We start from the raw sequence: 19,970 nt of genomic DNA on the forward strand, positions 1-19,970 counted from the left end.
ATCCCTTGGTTGTAAAGGTCCTTAAATTTAGTTATCCCTTTGTCAAGTCCAAAAGGTTAAATCAGAGCAAGAGGGCAGAAACAGGTGATTGTTTACAGTGGGGGAGAGGTCCGAGGCCCTATGAAGGCTTTTCCTAATTTGAATCCAGATTCTAACAGAGTTAATTACCACTGGGTTTGAGGTAAAGTTAGAGGCAGTCAGAGGGAGTTGAGAACAAACCAGGGAATGAAAAGAGAGTTTAGAGGATGCAAGTTCCATATCCACCCATGTCGTCTCCTGTGTTGTTAATCCAGTATAAGAGTTTATGAATGTTACAGGACCAGTAATAGTGTAAGAAATTGGGCAATGCTAAGCCCCAATGCAATTTTCACTTTATTTAGGCACTTTCAATAGTCATTCACAAGCTTCTGGTAGAATCTACAAGCAATGTTTTGATTCTTTAATAGGTTAGCATTAATAGATTAGCAATATAGTTGGAGTTAGTGTGATTTGTTTGTGAGTCACTTCACCCAGACTTTCTGTGTAATCTATGTGTCTTGTAGGTAAAGATGTTTTATACAACATTGTGGCTTTCGCAAGGGACAGCGTTCGTGCTCATGTGACGACTTTGAGACCTGACAACTTTCCTTCAGACAGGAAGGAGCCATGGCTGGTTGACTTCTTTGCTCCGGTTAGTAACTTACTGCTTCAGTCAGAAGTTTGATTGATCAACACACACGCATACACACACACCCACACATACTTGGAATTGTGTCACCTGCTCAGGATGCTACTTGTTACTACTGTTTCAAAATGATGGTGCCTTCTCCGTACCTACACAGATTCTTTGAATGTGACTTTTATATAATTTTTAATAATGAAGTATAGGCGTTGCTGACCTTGTTGTCAATGCTAGCAGCTGTTGTGCAGCTAAATTAAGCATTTTATAATGCTTCTACTGCCTAAATGTGCAGAAGGCGAGCTATTATCTAGCAATCTGGGCCAGTTCTCATGTCTAGTCTCAGCTTTACATTGATAATGCATGAAATATAAACGGTCAAAAAGTAACTTATATTCTGAGCAGCGTTTGAGAAGAATACTGTGCTTTTAATTAAGTATTATTTAATAACATTATTTTTGAATGTAATTGAGTAATATTTCAGTAATGTAACTATAGTCGTACTTGAGTACAGATTTCAGTAATACCGCTGGTATTTAGCAGTGGCCAGATACAAATGCATTATAAATTGGCAGTAATAATACACAAAAGAGAAAAGGTGATGCAGCTGCATATACGCTATGTAGGCTACAAGCATTATGTCCAGTATGACTTAGGACATTGTGGAGTATTTGAGTTAATGACATTATACTGTCTATTACTGAAACAAACAAATGTCGGACGTTGAAAATACAATGACGTAAAAAAGAGAGACAAAAAACACAATGTTGTTAACAATGCATTAAAACAAATAGCATTATCCTATCCTAAATACAGTAGCATCAACCTATCTTAAGTCATTTACTTCCCCCATAGAAAGCAGTGAACCAGGTACCAAATTACATATCAGATCATCTTACAGGGATAGATAAAGCACATCCTGCTGATGAAAAATAAACAGGTGAAACTGCAACGTCATAACTGATAAGTTTGACTTTACCGCAGATAGTTTTGTACTTCATGCTTTACTTCTTGTTGACCTAGCCTGCCGGATTACCGGTTTACTTTCAGGGCTGGCGATGGTGTTACACCTACAATACAAACAGTGAGTGATAAAGAGGCAGACATGGAAAGACTGGCAGGAATGAACGTGTGTGTGTGCTTGCGCGTGTGCGTGTGTGTGTGTGTGCATGCACGTGCATTCCTAGTCCTGTGGCAATATGTCTGTTTCTACAGCTTCTCTCCATGCATTCTGTTTGTGATCTGACTTCTCGGTTGAGTTGGATAGTAGCCAATTGTATAGTTCTGATATAGCACCTTTACTTAAGCTGTCTTTAGACACATTTTTTTTTTCAAATTAGATATTAAGGGTCTGGTTAGGAGATTATTTTGGCTCATTCTAATAAAGCTTCTGAGCTGAAGGAATTTTAACAAATATTTTTTATTTATGTCATACTTGCATCTAATTTCTTCAAATGACATCATGCTGTCTTAGATAAGTAGATACAGATCCTGATTTTTTTCTTGTCCCTTTGATGCCCATTGTCGCTGGTTTCCCCAAATGAGATCGTACTGAGATAATAGACTAAGTTCTTTTAATACATTTTCACACTTTGATCATATTTTTAACAAATTAATTAGTAGTTTGTTTCATCAAATTTGGCAATGTATCCAAATAAAAATACAGAGGTAAAGGCAAACTCAAACATTTCTTTCCATTGTGGAATATCCCTCGTTTTTTTCCTCAAGTATTTTTATTGGAAACCAGTATTGCAAAAATGTAAAAAAGTAAACGTTTTCTTTTTTTTTCAAATGTCAAATACAAAGTACAAATATGTGTTCCCAATTTTTTTTTTTGTGATACCTTTTTGAGGTGTGTAACAAATCACCACCTCATCATAACACCCAATCCACTAACCTCGTACCCCAAGTAAAAAAAAAAGTAAATAAAAACCAACAGGAATAAAACACAATTCTTTAAAAAAAATATAGCCGCAAGCGGCAATCTGCGGGTTCTAACCTCTTTCGTCCCAAATCAGCCACCCTGACCCTCATCCCCCGCAGTTGATGACATCGGCCGCCGTGTTCCTCAAAGATCTGTGCAACACATACCCATGATAAGCCCCAGATTTCTCCAAATTTGGTTTTCAGCTACATGCTAATGGCATTTGTGTTATACTTTCACATAGACACTCCATTTGAACATTGAAATATAAATTCAAATTTTACCTATTGATGTGTATTTCAAAGTTTCAATAGGTGTTATAATGTTTAAGTAATCACAGTTCCACGATCATGATAATTTTGGGAGAAATCTCGAGATAATAATGGATGTGTATGGGAGAGGCAGTAAAATATATTTTCTGTTGACGGCGGCCTTGTCTTTTGACCAATCATGCTCATCAATAAGAGAAATGACTGTCTCGGTCCCTTGATGCCATATACCAAAAATGGTGTTGATAGCATAAGTATTTCAAAAGTTCTATTCATTTTACTGTTTTTTAAAGTTATGCAAATTAGCCAAAAATCTGTAATAGCGGCTTTCATAGTGCAAGAGGCTTTTTTTGTAGTGGACTATCAAGAGGACGTGTACGAAACATTTCAAGTCAATAGCACTTATGGCTTAGTGGGGAGAGCCTTTCCAAGTTTACACTCTATGTTATAGCGCCCCCATTAGGCCGATTGGGATCAAATGTTTTGAGCAGCATTTGGACATCATTTATACTCAACGTACCAAGTTTCGTGTCTCTAGGTCCTTCCGGCTCGCCGTAAATGATTAAAACGCAAACAATGACGGTTAATGACAAACAGGCCACACCCACTTTCACCTATCAACGTGGCAGCCAAGATATTAGTTAATAGTCACCCCTAGAACATGCATACCAAATTTGGGGAAATTCCGTCCAATAGTCTTTGAGATACGCATGTGTGGCATTTATAGCGCCCCCTATAGGTTGAGCTCAAAATGCTTTGGTAGGCAGATTCCCAGTCCCGTTGTGAACCTGTCCACCAAGTTTTGTGATGATAGGGCAAGAATACACCGTAGGCTCTTAGTGACTCTGGCCTTAGCTTTTTATACAAGTTTCCCTCTGAATATGTCCCATTAGCTTTGATCACTCTATGTACTGCATTTTTTAAATAATAAAAGTGTGGTATATCTGGTTACATGATTTCACTCTTACATTTGTGGTTACATTTTATTCCAAGTTAACACAATACAGTAGTTTAATCATCAATTTGATCAATAGGTGCATGTTTAATCAACTAGTGCAGAGTAGTATATGTTTTAACCATTCATTTATGATTCCTTCACATTTTGATTAGATTCTTTAACATAGTACTTATTACCAGTTGTCAGTAACCACTAACTACTTACTTATGGTTATATGGTTATATTACACTACAAGAGGAGTGGTTAAAAATTCCGCTAGAGGACTACCAGAAGCTTGTAGATGGCTATCAAAAGAACCTAACTGCGGTGAAAATGGCCAAGGGACATTTAACCAAATATTGGAATTATTGTGTGTATATCTTTGAGCCAGAAGAAGAAGACCTATAATAAATTCATTATTGAACAAAACTTCATGAATGTTTTTTTTGTGACAAAGTAGTTTGTGTTCCACTCATTCAATCACAGAAAATGAGAGCTGTAGAAATCACTGGAACTCAAAACTGCCATGATATACGGTACATGTTCTTTACAAGTGTGTGTAAACTTTTGACCACGACTGTATATTGATGTAAAACATGAGTGAAGAATGTGGCTCTAGGAGGAATTTGAACTTAGATGTTGTAGGACCTGAGCCACACAACTCTCCTTCTCTCCACCACAGAGGCCTGGCAAAGGACAGGCCACAACAAACAAAGCCTAGCACAGCATTTACACAGATAAGCCTTAGCCCTGTTCACACATATGGGCTTAGGCATGGGGGTTGCAACTGGCTGCCATTTACATTGAATTCAACCCCCCAAATTAGAGTTGTTCCGATTCCGATGCCAGTATCGGAAATGCCTCCGATACTACCGAAAATGCCGGCATCGGTATCGGCGAGTACTGGAGTCCAGGCACTGATCTGATACCACGTAATTTATTAGCCTAGCTCCGTTAGCTCCTAGATTCTACCGGATACGTGTCCGCTGTGTTACGGCTCCGGTACGGTTTGGCTCCGTCGTCCTCGTCCGGCAACCCCCACCAGCTGTGTTCTGAGTCCGCCACAGCGCAGCTTCACCGATCAGCTGGATTACATGATCACACACGAGCGCAGTTATATGTATGTGTTATAAACACAACAACACGAAGTGTTCCCGACTGAAGGATTAGAAGAAGAGCGTGTATTTGTCTCTTATTTGAGGTTTTTGTGCTTGTATCAACACGGAGTGTTTTATTTTGAAAAATTAACCGGATGTCATGTTATTATTTCGTGTCTGACTTCCTGTCTGCTCTGTGCTGAATTCGGCTTTATACTATTCTTTTTAAAAATAAATGGCTTTCATTTGCTGTATTCATTCATGTTTTACAAAGGGTTTAACCTGAGCCAGGCCTTACCACATTGATGATCATATCACAGTCATGCAGGCGTAGTATGATATATATAATTTTTTATAACACACTGGTATCGGTATAGGTACTCGTATCGGCCGATACCCACAGCATAAGTATCGGAATCGGAATCGGGAGGGAAAAAATGGTATCGGAACATCTCTACCCCAAATAACATCTTTGTGCCTCAAAATTCAGGGATCAAAAGTCATGCAGTGGTACAACTTGGAATGAAGTGGATAAAAGGTTCAAACATTACAAAAAAACGATAACCAAAAACGCATGAGCGACAACCAATCGTTGCGATTGGTTGTCGCTCATGCGTTTTTGGTTATCGTTTGCTATCCTCACAAAACAGATGTGTACTTCTACTCCAACATACTTACCATATCATCGGGTCATATAACTTAAATGAGCTTATTCATTGAAGCACATCACTGAGGCTATAGACTTCTCCATTTTGTGCCAGTGTAATGGTAGAAGGGAGAAAATAATCACCTCATCAGAGCTGAGTATGTGCTCAGTACTAAAGTTGCCTGCAATCTTCCGGCTCATGAGAATCGAGAGAAAGTTTGAGGAGCGATCATTGTCCTCAGACTGTAACAAAGACCTGACCTTGCATTAAAAAAAACAATTCTTGTGATCTCACCTTCTTAATACTAATTAAATAAATGTTTGATTCATGTGTGCAGTGGTGTCCTCCATGTCGAGCCTTACTGCCTGAACTGAGAAAAGCTTCAATCCAGTTGGCAGGACAGATAAAGTTTGGTACTCTGGACTGTACCATCCACCACAACCTCTGCTCTATGGTAAGCACACACATATTTGGGCTGTACTATTAATAATGCTACACCTCTGACAGTTTAATATTTTGTCTTTCTCCATTTCTTAGTATAATATCCAGGCATATCCTACCACAGTGATCTTTAATGGTTCCTCTGTTCATGAATATGAAGGACAACATTCAGCTGATGGCATCCTGGATTTCATACAGGTAATACTACATACAAATAATATACTATTACACACTACCGCTGTTGCTTCTGTTTGCAGGGAGGGATTCTCTCTCAAAGAAAAATCAGGATTGTTGTTTAATCCAGAAACGTGCAGCCTGCACCATTCTAACACTGTCCCAAAAATGGTTTCCACTAAATATGGTTGCATCCGCAGGAGACTGTCCCTTGTTTAGGGGTACTCAAGCACACTTTAAATTATATTGTGGTGAAAATTTGTAATACCTAGATGTATGAAATTTGGCAGACATGTGTATCACACCAAGATCTGCAAAAAAAAGTCTCTTGGCACCATGACCTAAACCCAACAGGAAGTCAGCCATTTTGAATAAAGTGCTTATTTTTGGCGATTTGCACTTGTTGTACTTTAACAAACTCCTTCTAGGGTTTTTACCTGGATGACTTTTGTCAGGGCAATCTTAACAACTTAAAGATGAAAAGTTATCAAAAGCTTGAGTTTTCGCTTAATGGCCTGGGCGTGGGAAATTTTGAGGCAACACCATGAAACAGGAAGTTGTTGTAACTCACACATACTTTATCAAATCTGCCCCAAACTTCATGCTATTATTCAGGCATAGTTCAAGTACTATCTGCTGGCAACAGGAAGTTCTCTTTCAAACATTCACTCGGTATCTCACTATGGGGGTACGCTCCTCTTCATAGTCCTCAGAAGCCCAATATCATTACGCCAGCCACATTGGCTTGTGGTTGTGACAACTGCATCAAGAGGAGGGCCATGCTCTCCCTAGAGAGGGTGATGCGTTGTCATTAGCTCATTCAAAAACCTCTTCTAACGTTTCACTCAGAGAGCAACATTTCCAGACACTACTGCCAACGGGACTATTAGCTTAACTGTCCACAGATTGAGCTAACCACTCGATCACCGGCACTAATTATTCCATGTCGGAATCCCGATTTCTTCGCCATAGTAAATCTGGGGTTTCAATGAGGAGCTATACAGTCACTGTCCCCCATACAGCTAATCGTAGCTCACCTGTTGCCAAAAACGGTAACACCAAGCACCTTAGCCCAACTAGCCACCTCACTTGCATTAGCTAAGCCTGCTTTCCCTTTGGTTACACAGCGACTAGGTAGCCTCCACACTAGCAGCCTGTTTGCTAACTTCTGCTTCAGTGAAAGTTTTGACCCAAACTCACTCACTATGACGATGTCGAAGCAAAACATACCGGCTGATAGCACGCCAGCTACACCGTTTCTCATGCCCACGGCAGCAGTAAAACCCCCACCACAGGACTGTGGGTGCGAGGCGAAGATATTGGCTATGAATACTCACCCAGTATGCGTAGCCTGTCTCAGAGTGCAGCACGCTCAGGCGACGCTGGATATACCCGGCTCATGCATGCATTGTAGCCGTTTTACTCTCAAGAGCCTTCGCTGTAGGCTGTCACGCCAGGCAAGCCTCAGCACCCAGGACATTCTGTTGACAACAGCTGCCACTCCGACAGAGGGTGAGGTCTCCGCCATGCTAGGTGAGAGCTAGGGCGACATTCCCCTGTCTAAGGGATTTGTTGTTTGCCTGCCATCTGAAAATTTCAGCTCACTGTTGGACTGTGACGAGCAGTCTGATGACTCCGATGCTTTGTCTGACATTCTTCTCTTCAAAGGGGAGGATGATGATAATTCTGCCTTTCCATCACTCCAGGTAGCTCAGCCAATGGCACTGGCTGCAGGGGGAGAGGCTGACGTGGCCCCACCCTCGCTAATCGGAGGCATGGATTTGCACGAGGTAGCCGGTTGCGCACGCTGGTTCACAGACTGATTTTTTTTTTGGAGCAGTGTGCACCTCCTGTCACTGAGAGCCACTCACGTCCTGGGAGCACGGAAATGTGGGGCAGACTTGCTTTCCAGAGGCAATCCTCTTTATGGGGAATGGAAATTATATCCAGAGGTTATTAACTAGATTTGGGCACGCTACGGTTGCCCCAGTGTGGATCTGTACGCCTCGAGCAAGAACGCTCAGTGCCCCATGTTCTTTTCCCTGAGAGACCTGGATGCACCATTGGGATATAGACGAGCTGGCTGTCGAGTGGCAACAGGTTCTGCCTTATGCTTTTCCTCCTCTGGCCCTGATTCCACCCACACTGTCCAGGGTGCGAAAGAGGGGCGTATCCCTCATCCTGATAGCCCTTCATTGGCTGGGGAAGCACTGGCTGGTGGATATCAGTCAACTCCTGTACGACCAGCCATGGCCTCTTCCTATACACAGAGACCTGTTATGGTGAGGGGAGATATCTCATCCTCACCCAGAGCAGTTAGCACTCTGGGCTTGGCCTGTGAGAGGCTGAACCTGGATGCGGCTGGACTCCCACAGAGCGTCATTACAACCATTCAGAGTGCTAGAGTCTCTTCTACCAGGTCACTATATGACTGTAAATGGCGTGTGTTTGAAGACTGGTGTTCAAGGTCACAGGAGGTGCCCTTCTAGTGCTCGGTGCCAGTAATTCTCAGTTTTTAAGACTGGATAAAGGTGTTGTAGATGAAAATGAAATGACAAGACTGAGAACTTAACATGAATTTTGTCCTAATAATATATTCATACACTATGTCCCCATTATATTCAGTAATGCAAATACACAATAAGGCCAAAGCCTTCTCCACAGTTAAGGTTTACTTGGCTGCCATTGCAGCGTGCCATGTGGGTTTTGATGCTAAGGCTGTGGGGCAACATCCCCTTGTCAGCCGTTTTATAAAGGGTGCCCGCCGTCTAGAGCGAGTATCCAAACAGCTCACTCCATCGTGGGATTTGTCAACCGTTTTCAATGCACTGTCTCACCCCACTTTGTGCCCTAAGATCAGGTGGATCTGAAAGGGCTCTCACTTAACCCATTTAGACCGGGAGAGCATGTGCGCATTTCTACCTTTGAAGCTGGGGGCGCTGTTGCGCATTTCTACCTTTGAGGCCGGGAAAGCGGATACGTCATTTTGTAGTTCTCAGTACATTTCATCTAAGGATTTCATCTCATAATAAGGAGGGTGATTCTTACATGTGCTTCAGGCAGATTGTAAACAATGGCAGAGACAGAGGGCTTTACCGGAGGAGAAAAAGATGTCAGCGAGGGCAGTGATATTGCTGGTGGCAGTGACGATGATGGCGTTCCTGGGCCAATTGAGAAAGATGTATGGATGAGGGAAATGTTCTTAGAAGATGACGAAGATGAAGAAGAAGATTTTGAAGGCTTCGCGTCTGAGTGGAAGACGGACAACTATCACCGTGTCACCGCACCACTGTTTACCCGGACACCAGGCGTGAAGATAAACATACCTGCAGACGCAACTCCATTGCAGGTATTTGAAAAGATTTTTACAGAGGAGCTCTGGTCACGTCTTGTGACACAGACCAACACATACTCTGAGCAGATGAGAAATGAAACCCCACCCAGGTCCAAGTCGGCAAAGTGGGATCCGGAGACTCTCACTGAGATGAAAAGTTTCATTGGACTTTGCGTAGCGATGGGGCTAATGGTGCTGCCTGTTAGACGAGACTACTGGAGGAGAAATAAGGATCTGTTCATGACCAGCCTCTCTAAACACATGTCCCGGGACAGATTCGTGGCAATCTGGAGGTAATAATAATAATAATAATAATCATAATCATAATAATTGAAATAATAATGTTTTTTCTGACTGCACTTTGAAACAGGTAAAATGTAAAGTGAAATATATGTTTTATTACTATGATCTATGATAATTAGAGGAAATTGTGATGATGACAGTATATTTATTCTACATCCTAGGTGTAAATGTAACTTTTTTCTATTTTTTTATTTGTTGTTACACACTTTGCGTCTGTTTGACTTGGAAAGTGCTTTGTAAATAAAAAGTTTATTGATAAGAAATAATAACTAGAGAGATTTGTCATTTATTTTATTGGTTTTATTGTATTTTCAACTTTGTAATAGTTTGTGCAATGTTTTAAATATTTTGAAAATTATTATAAAGATTTGCACAAATAAAACATTGTTCTTGTAAGCTCTCATTACATTTTGAATTTTGTTTCTATCTCCTACAGAGGCTGAGATATCAGGTTTTTAGTAGATGTTGACACCTGGGTGCTGTTTTCCAGAAAACCTCAGGTTTTAGGGGTTCTTTCCAAAATCGCCCATAGGTTTTACCGGCATTTTTTTTAGGCGTTTTAGGCCTTAATGGGTTAAGACTAGGGCTGGGCGATATGGCCAAAACTGTTATCACGATATGTTTTTTTATATTGATCGATGGCGATATACAGTATATTTAACAATAATAATGTTAATTGACAGTTTTAAGAGTATTTTCCTTAGGACAGAACCCAAAACAAACCAGAAGGTTAATTATGGTTTTTAAAATACAATTATTCATTGTCAGAATGAATAGGTGACAAACGTTCAACAGAACCTACAGGTGTACCAACCAAATGGCTTTATACTAAACACTGAATAAATAAAATGATGAATATGTTCAACAAATTGCTTGTTAATAACAAAATAAAAAGGCAAATGTTGAGGATGATTTTGCTACTGTATTCTTTGAATATTGCACATTCTTGAGCTTGCAGGTAATTGTTCAGTTCAGCTTTAATGCCTCCTGTTCTGTAAGCCCTGATGTGGTTCAGACGTGCGACCAGACCACAGATCAGCGGTGACATCTCTGAGCTGCTGCTCCAACTTTACCCTACACTCTGCGTAGAGCAGAGGGAGTGATGTTTGGAAAAATTATTTTTCGCCCAGGCTGCATGTACTTAGCATCCGTGACAGTCATTAGCTTCTTGAAGCCCTGTTTTTCAACCGTGCTTATAGGCGTCATATCTTTAGCAATACAGCACGTAACTGTGCTGGTTCTGTCTTTGTGTCGCTTCAGTTTCTTTTCATATGGGGTAATGGCTGATAAGGCAGTGGCAACTGTTGGTTGTCGAACTGAAGTAGAAGCAGTAGTGCTGGTCTGCTACTTGAGGGGAGGCTGGCGCTAGCATGATAGCACAAACTCATGGTCTAAGAGTACTCTTTGGGACAGTACCTTTTGAGATGATGGAAGAGGTTGGTGGTGTTTCCAGTTCTGCTGAGGACTGGTCGCCGACACATTTTGCACCTATTGGTACAATTTCCTCGTCTTTTTCAGTTTCCTCGCACTCGGTTTCACTAGTCGGGCCGCTCATTTTCTTGTGTCGGCTAGACACACAGGTGGTCACCGTCACCGCCAGTGTATATTTGGCCATTTACAGGCATCATACTTAAACGAACTCTTGACAGTCTGATCAACCTCAAATTTGGTCGCCCTTTACTAATGAAAAGTCATCAAAAAACATTTCGTCCACAATTGAATTTTACATGTGGGAGCTGAGCACCCCTAAAGGTCTGATCCTAGAACCACCCCTGGTTGCATCAACACCTATTCAAGTACCTCTCTTTCTGTCTCTGCAGGATCTTGTCCATCCATCTGTGGTGGTCCTGGATCCTCCTACCTTCACCGAGAAAGTTAAAGGTAAAACAAGTTCTGTCAGCAACAGGTACAGTGTAGCCCTGGTTCTAACTGGTATGTCAGGGGCTGGTTTAGGGCTGCTCGATTATGGAAAAAATCATTATCATGATTATTTTGGTCAATATTGAAATCACGATTATTTAAACGATTATTTTTGAGTTTGGAAACATGATGCATTTATTCAGCACTTCTCTCAGAAAAATACACGAAATGTTCAAATCGAAAAATACAAAATGTTCAAATTGAAAATAATGTACAAATATGTATCCGACTGTTCTGCAATTTCTATAAAACATTTAATGAATAAAATAAATATACTTAGAAAATCAAATAAGACAAACGATAGGGTGCATATCTTTAGCTAAAAAGTATCCAATGGCAGCTGTTATTTTCTTGTGCCTGTCTGAATTTGACGGATAAGGAGTCGCATTATACAGTGTGTCTGAGATCAATGTCTGACGCGCAGTATTGGCAAACCGAACCAGTGTGAACGGATAAGCCGGCGGCGAGGAGGAAGGGTGTGTCGGTCTGATGGTGTTCACTGTCTGATAACTGAACAGGTCCATCACTCAACAAAATAGAGAAATGTCCCACAAAGCAATGTTACAGGACCAAACAACAGTAACGTAACTGGTCGTGTCTATGGCAACTGATATGAGGAAAAAAATACCACAGTTATACGTAAGTGTCTGTCCGACCGACTCTTCGTCACATTTCTGCCCGAAAAACATTGTCTGTCCCCGGCAAAAAGTAGGAAAAAAATTAGTAGGATTTATTCACCAGGCAATCTGGTAAAACCAAGTCTTCTCAAACTGAAAAACTTGTTTTACTGATCAACCAATCATGCTGTTTATTACTGTTAGAACATCAGCAGTGAATTGGAACTCAACAGTTACAGGAAATCTTTCCGAAAGTTGTGACCAGAGCAACACCAGCATGAATTATTTTTCAAGATTTTACTGCAGTCTCTACATGTACCCTTCTCACTCACAGTTGAAATCACAGCTCTTAGTTCACAAATAGTCTGGAAGAGTGGTGGATGAATTTAAATGATTCGGTCTTGATTTTTGTATGACTCTAATCTTGCTCGAGTTTAACAGTTAAACTGAAAACAAGGAACTACGAGTTCCTGTTCAACTACAACGAGTGTTACTAAGTTTGTTTCTTGGTTGCAGGTCGAGATGAAGGGCAAATCTGGGCAGTTGATTTCTATGCTCCATGGTGTGGTCCCTGTCAGGCTCTGATGCCAGAGTGGAGACGCATGGCCAGGGTACAAAACACCATACACACATCATCTACACACTCCCGTATGCAAGGAATATAACATATAAACTGTTCAGACACGATCCAGTGGCTTGGCAAAATGTCGCCAGTAGTAGCTCTCTGAACCTAGTCTTATCATGCATCATTGAGCAGGTGCAGTTATATCAGCATACATAGGCATTCATACAAGCTTTTTCCAGCATTTGCAACCGTTAGTCCGTGGTGAAGGCAGGCAGTTATGTTTTCACTGTAAAAATAATCCTTGCTACCTACGCATCCTCATCCATTCTACTATATATATTCTTTCCTTTTATCTTCCTTGTTTTTATGCTGCAAATCAGCGCACAAACAACATTCCTGTTCCATAGATGCCGCTTTTTGCTGTATGTAATGCTCATAGTCACCATATTATCAAAAGTATCCTGACTTTAAAGGTGCAGTGTGTAATATGTAGTGGCATCAAGCCGAACAGACTTGGCAGAAATGGAATATAATATTCACAAGTATGTTTCAATTAGTATATAATCACTGAAAATAATAGTCATTGTGTTTTCATCACTTTAGAATTAGCCGTTTGTATCTACGTAGGGAGCGGTTCCCTCTCGACGGAGGTCCCCACAGTAGCCCAGAACTTAACCTGGCACTAGCAAGGGCCTTTTGCGTTTTTAAATTTAGTGGGTGGCCACCGGAAATGCATCGATTGGAAGACCAAGAAGAAGAAGAGAAGGTGGCTGCTTTTTCCTGCCAAACAATATGTATTGTGAGCGGTTTGAAACCAAGTTTGAAACCAAGTTTGAAACCACAATCTGATAAAGGATGGCGGATCATATTTATTTTGTACAAAGACGATCACGTTGTGAAGAAACAAAAACTCCAAGACGCTAAACAAAATCGGCAACAGCATAAAACAACTACTTTTTTTCTCCAAGTGAGGAAATAAAATGTTCAGTTTGTATAATCCGGTTGAATACAATTTTTTTTAAAGTGATGAATTGCTAAAACTTCTTAATTCTATGCCATGTTTTGAACAGAGGTTAGCATCTTCTCATCAGCAAACCTGAACAGCTCTGCATGTGCAGCTCGTTACATTATGTGACGCATACTGTATGTAACAAGCTGGGCATGTACAGTATGGTCCTGTCATTCTCTCTGTGTGCAGGTGTCTGCATTTCACTGACCTACACACTCAAAATACGTAACTAAGAATTACAGCACAGGAACAAAAGCAGAAGTTACAGTGCACAGCAGCAGCTTTGCTTCCACAAGTAAAAAAAAAAAGGATAAACTTGAAAACTAAGCTTTATGAAAAAATATTCCCATGGTTAGTCATGCACGTGTTCGCATGCATGAGCATGTCTTAGGTGCACTCCGGTACTTAAACAAATACCACTACACCCCTGATTACAACTGACCGTAATATATACTTCCACTCCGCTGCTAATGGTACAAAACCTAGATAATGTACAATGTACATTAGCAGTACATTAATTTCACTGAAAAGAAATGTTGGCACGTATAATGTAAAATATTAGCACACCATAGCCTCAGTTTGTGCCTCTCAGAGAGCTGGTGTAGTGTTAGCAAGATTTAATTTAGATTTATTCCTTGTCTGTTGCAGTAAGACAATACATGGAGCGATAACTAATGAAGATATTTAGGGCTGGGAGTGTGTCAAAGACGGTCAAAATTAATGACGAGTCCACATTTTAAATCGGTTCCTTGTCCGTGAGGGCCACCGTAGCTTCTGGAGCTTCTCCAACCTCTTCAGAAAGAGAGGGGTGAGCGAGGGAGTCTTGCAATCTAGAACCTCAGCACTAAATGCCGCTTAATCAATCACACTGTGCCTTTTAAACAAATTGCTGGTACATATGACCAACGATATCCTTTGAGTTGTAGTTCCTGATGCACAAAAGCTATCACCTTTTCCAAGTCAGTATGTTGTTTTCTTCAGAATAGGCTCAATTCAAGGCAGTGTTTGTTCAAAGAAGTGTTTGCCGATTTATAGAAGAAACACAGTTTGAGGTTTAGCTAGTTATTACTGCTTTTTTGTGGCTTTTTCTTTTGTTTGTATAGTGACAGGCTAGACAGGAATCAGGCATTCTACAAGGTGGGCTACCAGGGACCTCCTGCACAGGGTGTAACTTGTATAACTTGTGTGTGTCTTTCTTTCTGTCTCATCCAGTTGCTGTCCGGTCAGATCCTGGTTGGTTCAGTTGACTGTCAGCAGTTTCAGTCGTTCTGTCAGAATCAGAATGTGAGGGCGTACCCTGAAATCCGCCTGTACCCTGGCAACACCCAGAAGTCAGATCGTTACATGTATGTAAACTACTCAATCTGTATGTACAAAACTTTTTACAAAGCAAAACAAAGCAAAATCTTATTTGGATACAATTACAAACAAAAAATATTTTTTCCAAAATGTCAGATTTTTGTCTTAAAGTGTCTATGATATCTTTATGTTTATATTAATATTTTCCCTTGTAGTGATGTAACCTATTGAGAATAATCACCTGACTGTGGAGCTCTCCTCAGCTGTTTTTTTTTCAGTTGGTAGAGAAAACAAAAACAGAACTAAAAGACAGTAAATATTGGACTTAGATTCATCATGTGAAGACAAACACCCCTTGAAATGAATGATGTTGCTCTGTAACTGTGTTAATAAGCAACTGCTTGCCAGCAATGTCACTATCAGCTTAAACAGTGCGTTGATAATATGTCAATGTTGCATTTCCACTCCCTTCAAAGTGGCTGAAAAATCTGATATGCATGTTTGAGTGTTCAGGTGGAATTATAAAGCTCAGATGTGTTGTATATGATACGTCCTTAGGGTTCTGTGACATGTGCTTGTCTATTCCTATCACATGCCCCTGTTGGATCCTATCGTCCATAACTGCATCATGGGACAGATGCATACGCTATTTATAGTATAAAAGATGTGCAGTGAGAATGTGCCCATCTTTTAGATAGCTGCAGGTGAAATGCTGAGGTGGACATGAAAAATACAAGGATATAGATGTAACTTAAAAGTACAACATTGTGATTATGTTTTGTTTTCAAGTCCACTCTAGAGTACTACTAGAGTTCTGTAAAAATTTCCCTTCCTTTCAATTTATTGACTTAATTTAAAATTATTTCAGAGGAATTCATTTTATCATTCTTTTAATTATCATTGGAGACATTATCTTTCTGTTATCGATCTTTTCATTTGATCCTGAATTGTGAAGCACTTTTTAAAGTCTTTTTCAACATGAACTCCATAGATTACTACAAATGATGATTGACATATTTCTGCGATGATGGAACTTGTGATAAATTACTGGTACAGGTGTTATAAGCAGCCACAGCCGTGCGTAATGGTTATGCCTAATGACAGCCGTTCTAATGCTGTTGAACAACCTTGTAGATGAAATTGGTTAAATTGCACTGTATCTTCTGCACCGTTCTTCTCATTGACAGGTCTAATAACTTATGATGTGGCACAAGGGTCAATATGCAAAAGTTTTTCGATGATTAACAATGATTGAGAATTGTAAAACAGAAGAAGGCATTTGCATAGATTTATAAATCTGACGAGAAGAATACATATGCATATTTCTGTCTTTGTGCATACACACAGTTTAAGTCTTGAGTTTACACAAAGTTTTATGCATCTGGACCCAGGTCTTTCTGAAAAGGTATGTTGGTACTGTATTTGAATGTTTGTTTGATCCTGTTCATCTGTTTCTCTGTCTCTTCAGGAGTTACAATGGTTGGCACAGAGATGCCCATTCACTGAGAGCATGGGCACTGAGGTCAGACACAGACAGTTTTATTTTGTCTGTCTTTCTAGTATCAAAATAATCAATGATTGGGTAAATGTGTAGTCCATTTGATGTGTGTATGTGTTAATGTCTTGTTTGTACAGCTCTTTACCCAGAGTGTCAGTGGACCTGACTCCAGAGTCCTTTAGGTCTCAGGTTCTATCAGGTCAGGATCACTGGGTTCTGGATTTTTATGCCCCGTGGTGTGGACCCTGTCAACACTTTGCCCCAGAGTTTGAGGTCCTTGCTCGGGTGAGTTTATTTTTCCTAATAAATCTTTTACCTGGTAACTTTGATTCTGTGGTTCCTGTCAGTCACAGCCCAGTAGAGGCAACATTCATACTAAAACAGACTTTCCAGCAGCCACATGCTGTGACATGAAACACAAATGAACATGTTCTTTCCATTATGTATTAAAAAGGATGTCCTTTGTGCAACTGACAGATTCTTAAAGGGGAGGTTCGAGCAGGGAAGGTGGACTGTCAGGCTCATCATCAGACCTGTCAATCAGCTGGAATCAGCGCCTACCCTACCGTCAGATTCTACCCATACCTGGAAACAAGGAGGGTGAGGACACTTTCATACTAATAAAGAGCTTAACCAATCAAAACTTCATCCTTAAAGCTCTGGTCTACGATCTGAGAAAGGTTTGAAAAAAGCATCCCCCCCACACACACCCCTCCCCTCTGTGCTCCTTAACCCCTCCCCTCCGAGCTCGTATCGCTCTCCCCTTGGAGTCCCGCGACACACCCCCTCCTGCTACAAGCTTTTTTTTTTTTCTTCTCTTCAACGAACTTTATACGTCCCGCAACAAGCACCAAGAGCAACAAGCCGGCAGAAACCAAATACAGCCCAGCTTTGAATGCGGAGTAACGATGTCGGATTCACAGATAAAGTTATTACAATGCACGTTGAAACTAACGTAAATCTTGTAAGTCATTACAATGTCCACAGCTAAGCTCCACAGCCAAGCTAGCGTAACGTCATTAGCATGCTACAGCTACGTTACCTTACAGCTACGTAATAAGTTACAACAGCTAAGTTAGCCACTTCTAAAAGTTACTGAGGGCCAAGAGACTAACAGATGCTGCCGTCAGCTTTCATCACAACGATCGCTTCCACCTGTGGCTGAAAAACAAACCTGTGTGTGTCCCAGCTGCTGTTCGGTGCTACTCAGACTTGTTGTTAGCTTACAATGCTAGCATAGAGGCTAACGTCTCCGTCGAACAAGTAAACAAGTGTTGACAACACTGCAGAGACAGACACCGTCTAATAACACAGAAACAAACTAACGGCAGCTTTCACAGTCATAAGCAGCATCGGCATGAAAGTTATCTGTGTCACAACATCCACAATAGAGACGAAGGTTACCTGCTCAACAGAAACGCCGCTGTATCAGCACCAGGTCCATATCTTCACGGACCTTTCGCCACCGTTCAAATGATGACCCGATGTTTAGTCGGTTTGAGCCCTCTTTGTTTCACATCTCGCTTTGTGTGTTTTCAGTGACAGACTTTCTTTCTTTGACTCTTTGTCGGTGGGGCGAGCAGAGGCAGCTGAACTGCTCAGGGCAAAACAAACCTCTTGTCGCTTGTAGTTTCAAATGCGGAAGTGGGTCGGGACCAGACGTGAGCAGGAGCAGGAGAGTGAGCGAGGATTGGATCGGAAAATTGATCCAATAGGAGCCATGCGGGCCGCATGGCTCCTATTGGTCAATTTCTTTTCAGTTTTACAGACACTAGAGAGAATGGATTTTTTTGGTTCCTTTTACTCTCCACATTGTGTGGGTGGTACTATTGGGTCATAACCACCATCTAAATGATGTTATTAATAATAACAAATCTTTCAAATCGTAGACCATAGCTTTAAGTCATTTTACTAGAACGTGATGTAGCAATCACTTCATATGTGAAATATTATTAGGCACTCATTTACACATTAAAAGGGGCACCACCTCTATTGATAAATTAATCAATTTATTAATTAATTAGGAGAAAAATAATCACATCAAATGAATCAGTCCTGTGTGTGTGTGTGTGTGTGTGTGTTGACAGCATGAACACAGTGGGGAACCTCTCAATAGCCGGGATGCTAACGTGATCGCTGACACCATCAGACAACGACTACAGCAGCTGTCACCGCGGTTACACAACAAACAAAAGGTAACTCACAGTTCACCTCAAGTTCAAATGCTGTAAAGTGAACCAGAGTGTGACGTCTGTCTTTTTCACTGCAGGATGAGCTTTGATGATCTCTAGGTGGTGATGGGAGACAGACCTGCAATCTGATAGGTCAAGGATGGGCAAAAGTGGATTTGATTGGTCTAGCACAAAGATCAAGCAGTTAACACTCCTTGAAAAGTAACACAGAAACAGACAGACTGAGACTGACTGTTACCTGCTGTGCTGAATGTGCTAAATACTTCTGCCTTGTTTTTATTTGTTTTTTTTTTTGTCTCCATTGTTTGTATTTACTCTATGAAGTAAAACTGTGAGACACTGTATACTGGATATATAATTGAACCACACACACGCACACACACACACACAGATGTTGACATTGTGTTGCTTTTTATTGTCTAAAAACTGTTGAACACAATAAAACTTGTGTTTCTATTTAGATTTTGAGTCACCTCAGTTTAACATTATTACAGTATTTACCATTTTGGGGTTTAGGATGGTTGGTCAGACGAAACAAGAGATACAATGACACCACCTAGGGCGCTAGTCCAGTGCTAGACCAGTGGTGTTCAGCACAGATGATCTGGTAATGCGAGGGGATTTACAGATCCAGTCTTAAGCCTCCTGAACTGTTCACAGACTCATCGGTGTTGCCCCGATGTCAGTCATGCTTGGTATCTATGATTTCAAATCTGGATGATTACATCTGTACTTTCCGAGCTGGATCGCAACAACCAATGGGAGAGGCACCCTGGAACAGTTGATGGTGCTGCCAAGCAACAGTAAACATTCTAGCCCTTGAGGCTAACATTAGATAGCATACTACCTTTGGCAGGAACTTAAAGTCTCACCTACAGTTCTCGCTGACTTTAACCTTCTGAACTTGTTTTTTTCTCAACGCAATGCATAACTATAGCAAGCTGTTGCACCACACTAATCTTTTTGTTTACATCTGCTTCCCAATGAGATCATATAAGAGTTGAAGGGAGCAGTGGGTGCATCTGGGTCTAATTTCAGATCTGAGCCTGGAGACTGGAGAATTAACATAATATGCCATGGTGGGGA

General features: G+C 40.9%; 1 protein-coding gene across 3 annotated transcripts in view; it reads left to right on the plus strand.

Moving 5' to 3' along the window:
* dnajc10 (DnaJ (Hsp40) homolog, subfamily C, member 10) overlaps positions 1-19,344 on the plus strand; it is a 45,953-nt gene extending 26,609 nt beyond the window's left edge. For all 3 annotated transcript variants that reach the window (XM_084361762.1, XM_084361761.1, XM_084361760.1), the window contains exons 15-25: positions 543-670; positions 5,870-5,986; positions 6,070-6,171; positions 11,605-11,665; positions 12,838-12,932; positions 15,108-15,241; positions 16,663-16,716; positions 16,830-16,977; positions 17,170-17,292; positions 18,780-18,887; positions 18,962-19,344. In XM_084361762.1, coding sequence (XP_084217888.1) covers positions 543-670; positions 5,870-5,986; positions 6,070-6,171; positions 11,605-11,665; positions 12,838-12,932; positions 15,108-15,241; positions 16,663-16,716; positions 16,830-16,977; positions 17,170-17,292; positions 18,780-18,887; positions 18,962-18,973 — 1,082 coding nt within the window. In that variant the 3' untranslated portion in view covers positions 18,974-19,344. The remainder of the gene's footprint in view (positions 1-542; positions 671-5,869; positions 5,987-6,069; positions 6,172-11,604; positions 11,666-12,837; positions 12,933-15,107; positions 15,242-16,662; positions 16,717-16,829; positions 16,978-17,169; positions 17,293-18,779; positions 18,888-18,961) is intronic.
* Positions 19,345-19,970: the final 626 nt, after the last annotated feature.

Source organism: Pagrus pagrus, assembly GCF_965226575.1.
Source record: "Pagrus pagrus genome assembly, chromosome: 9".
In the NCBI taxonomy this organism is placed as follows: domain Eukaryota; kingdom Metazoa; phylum Chordata; class Actinopteri; order Spariformes; family Sparidae; genus Pagrus; species Pagrus pagrus.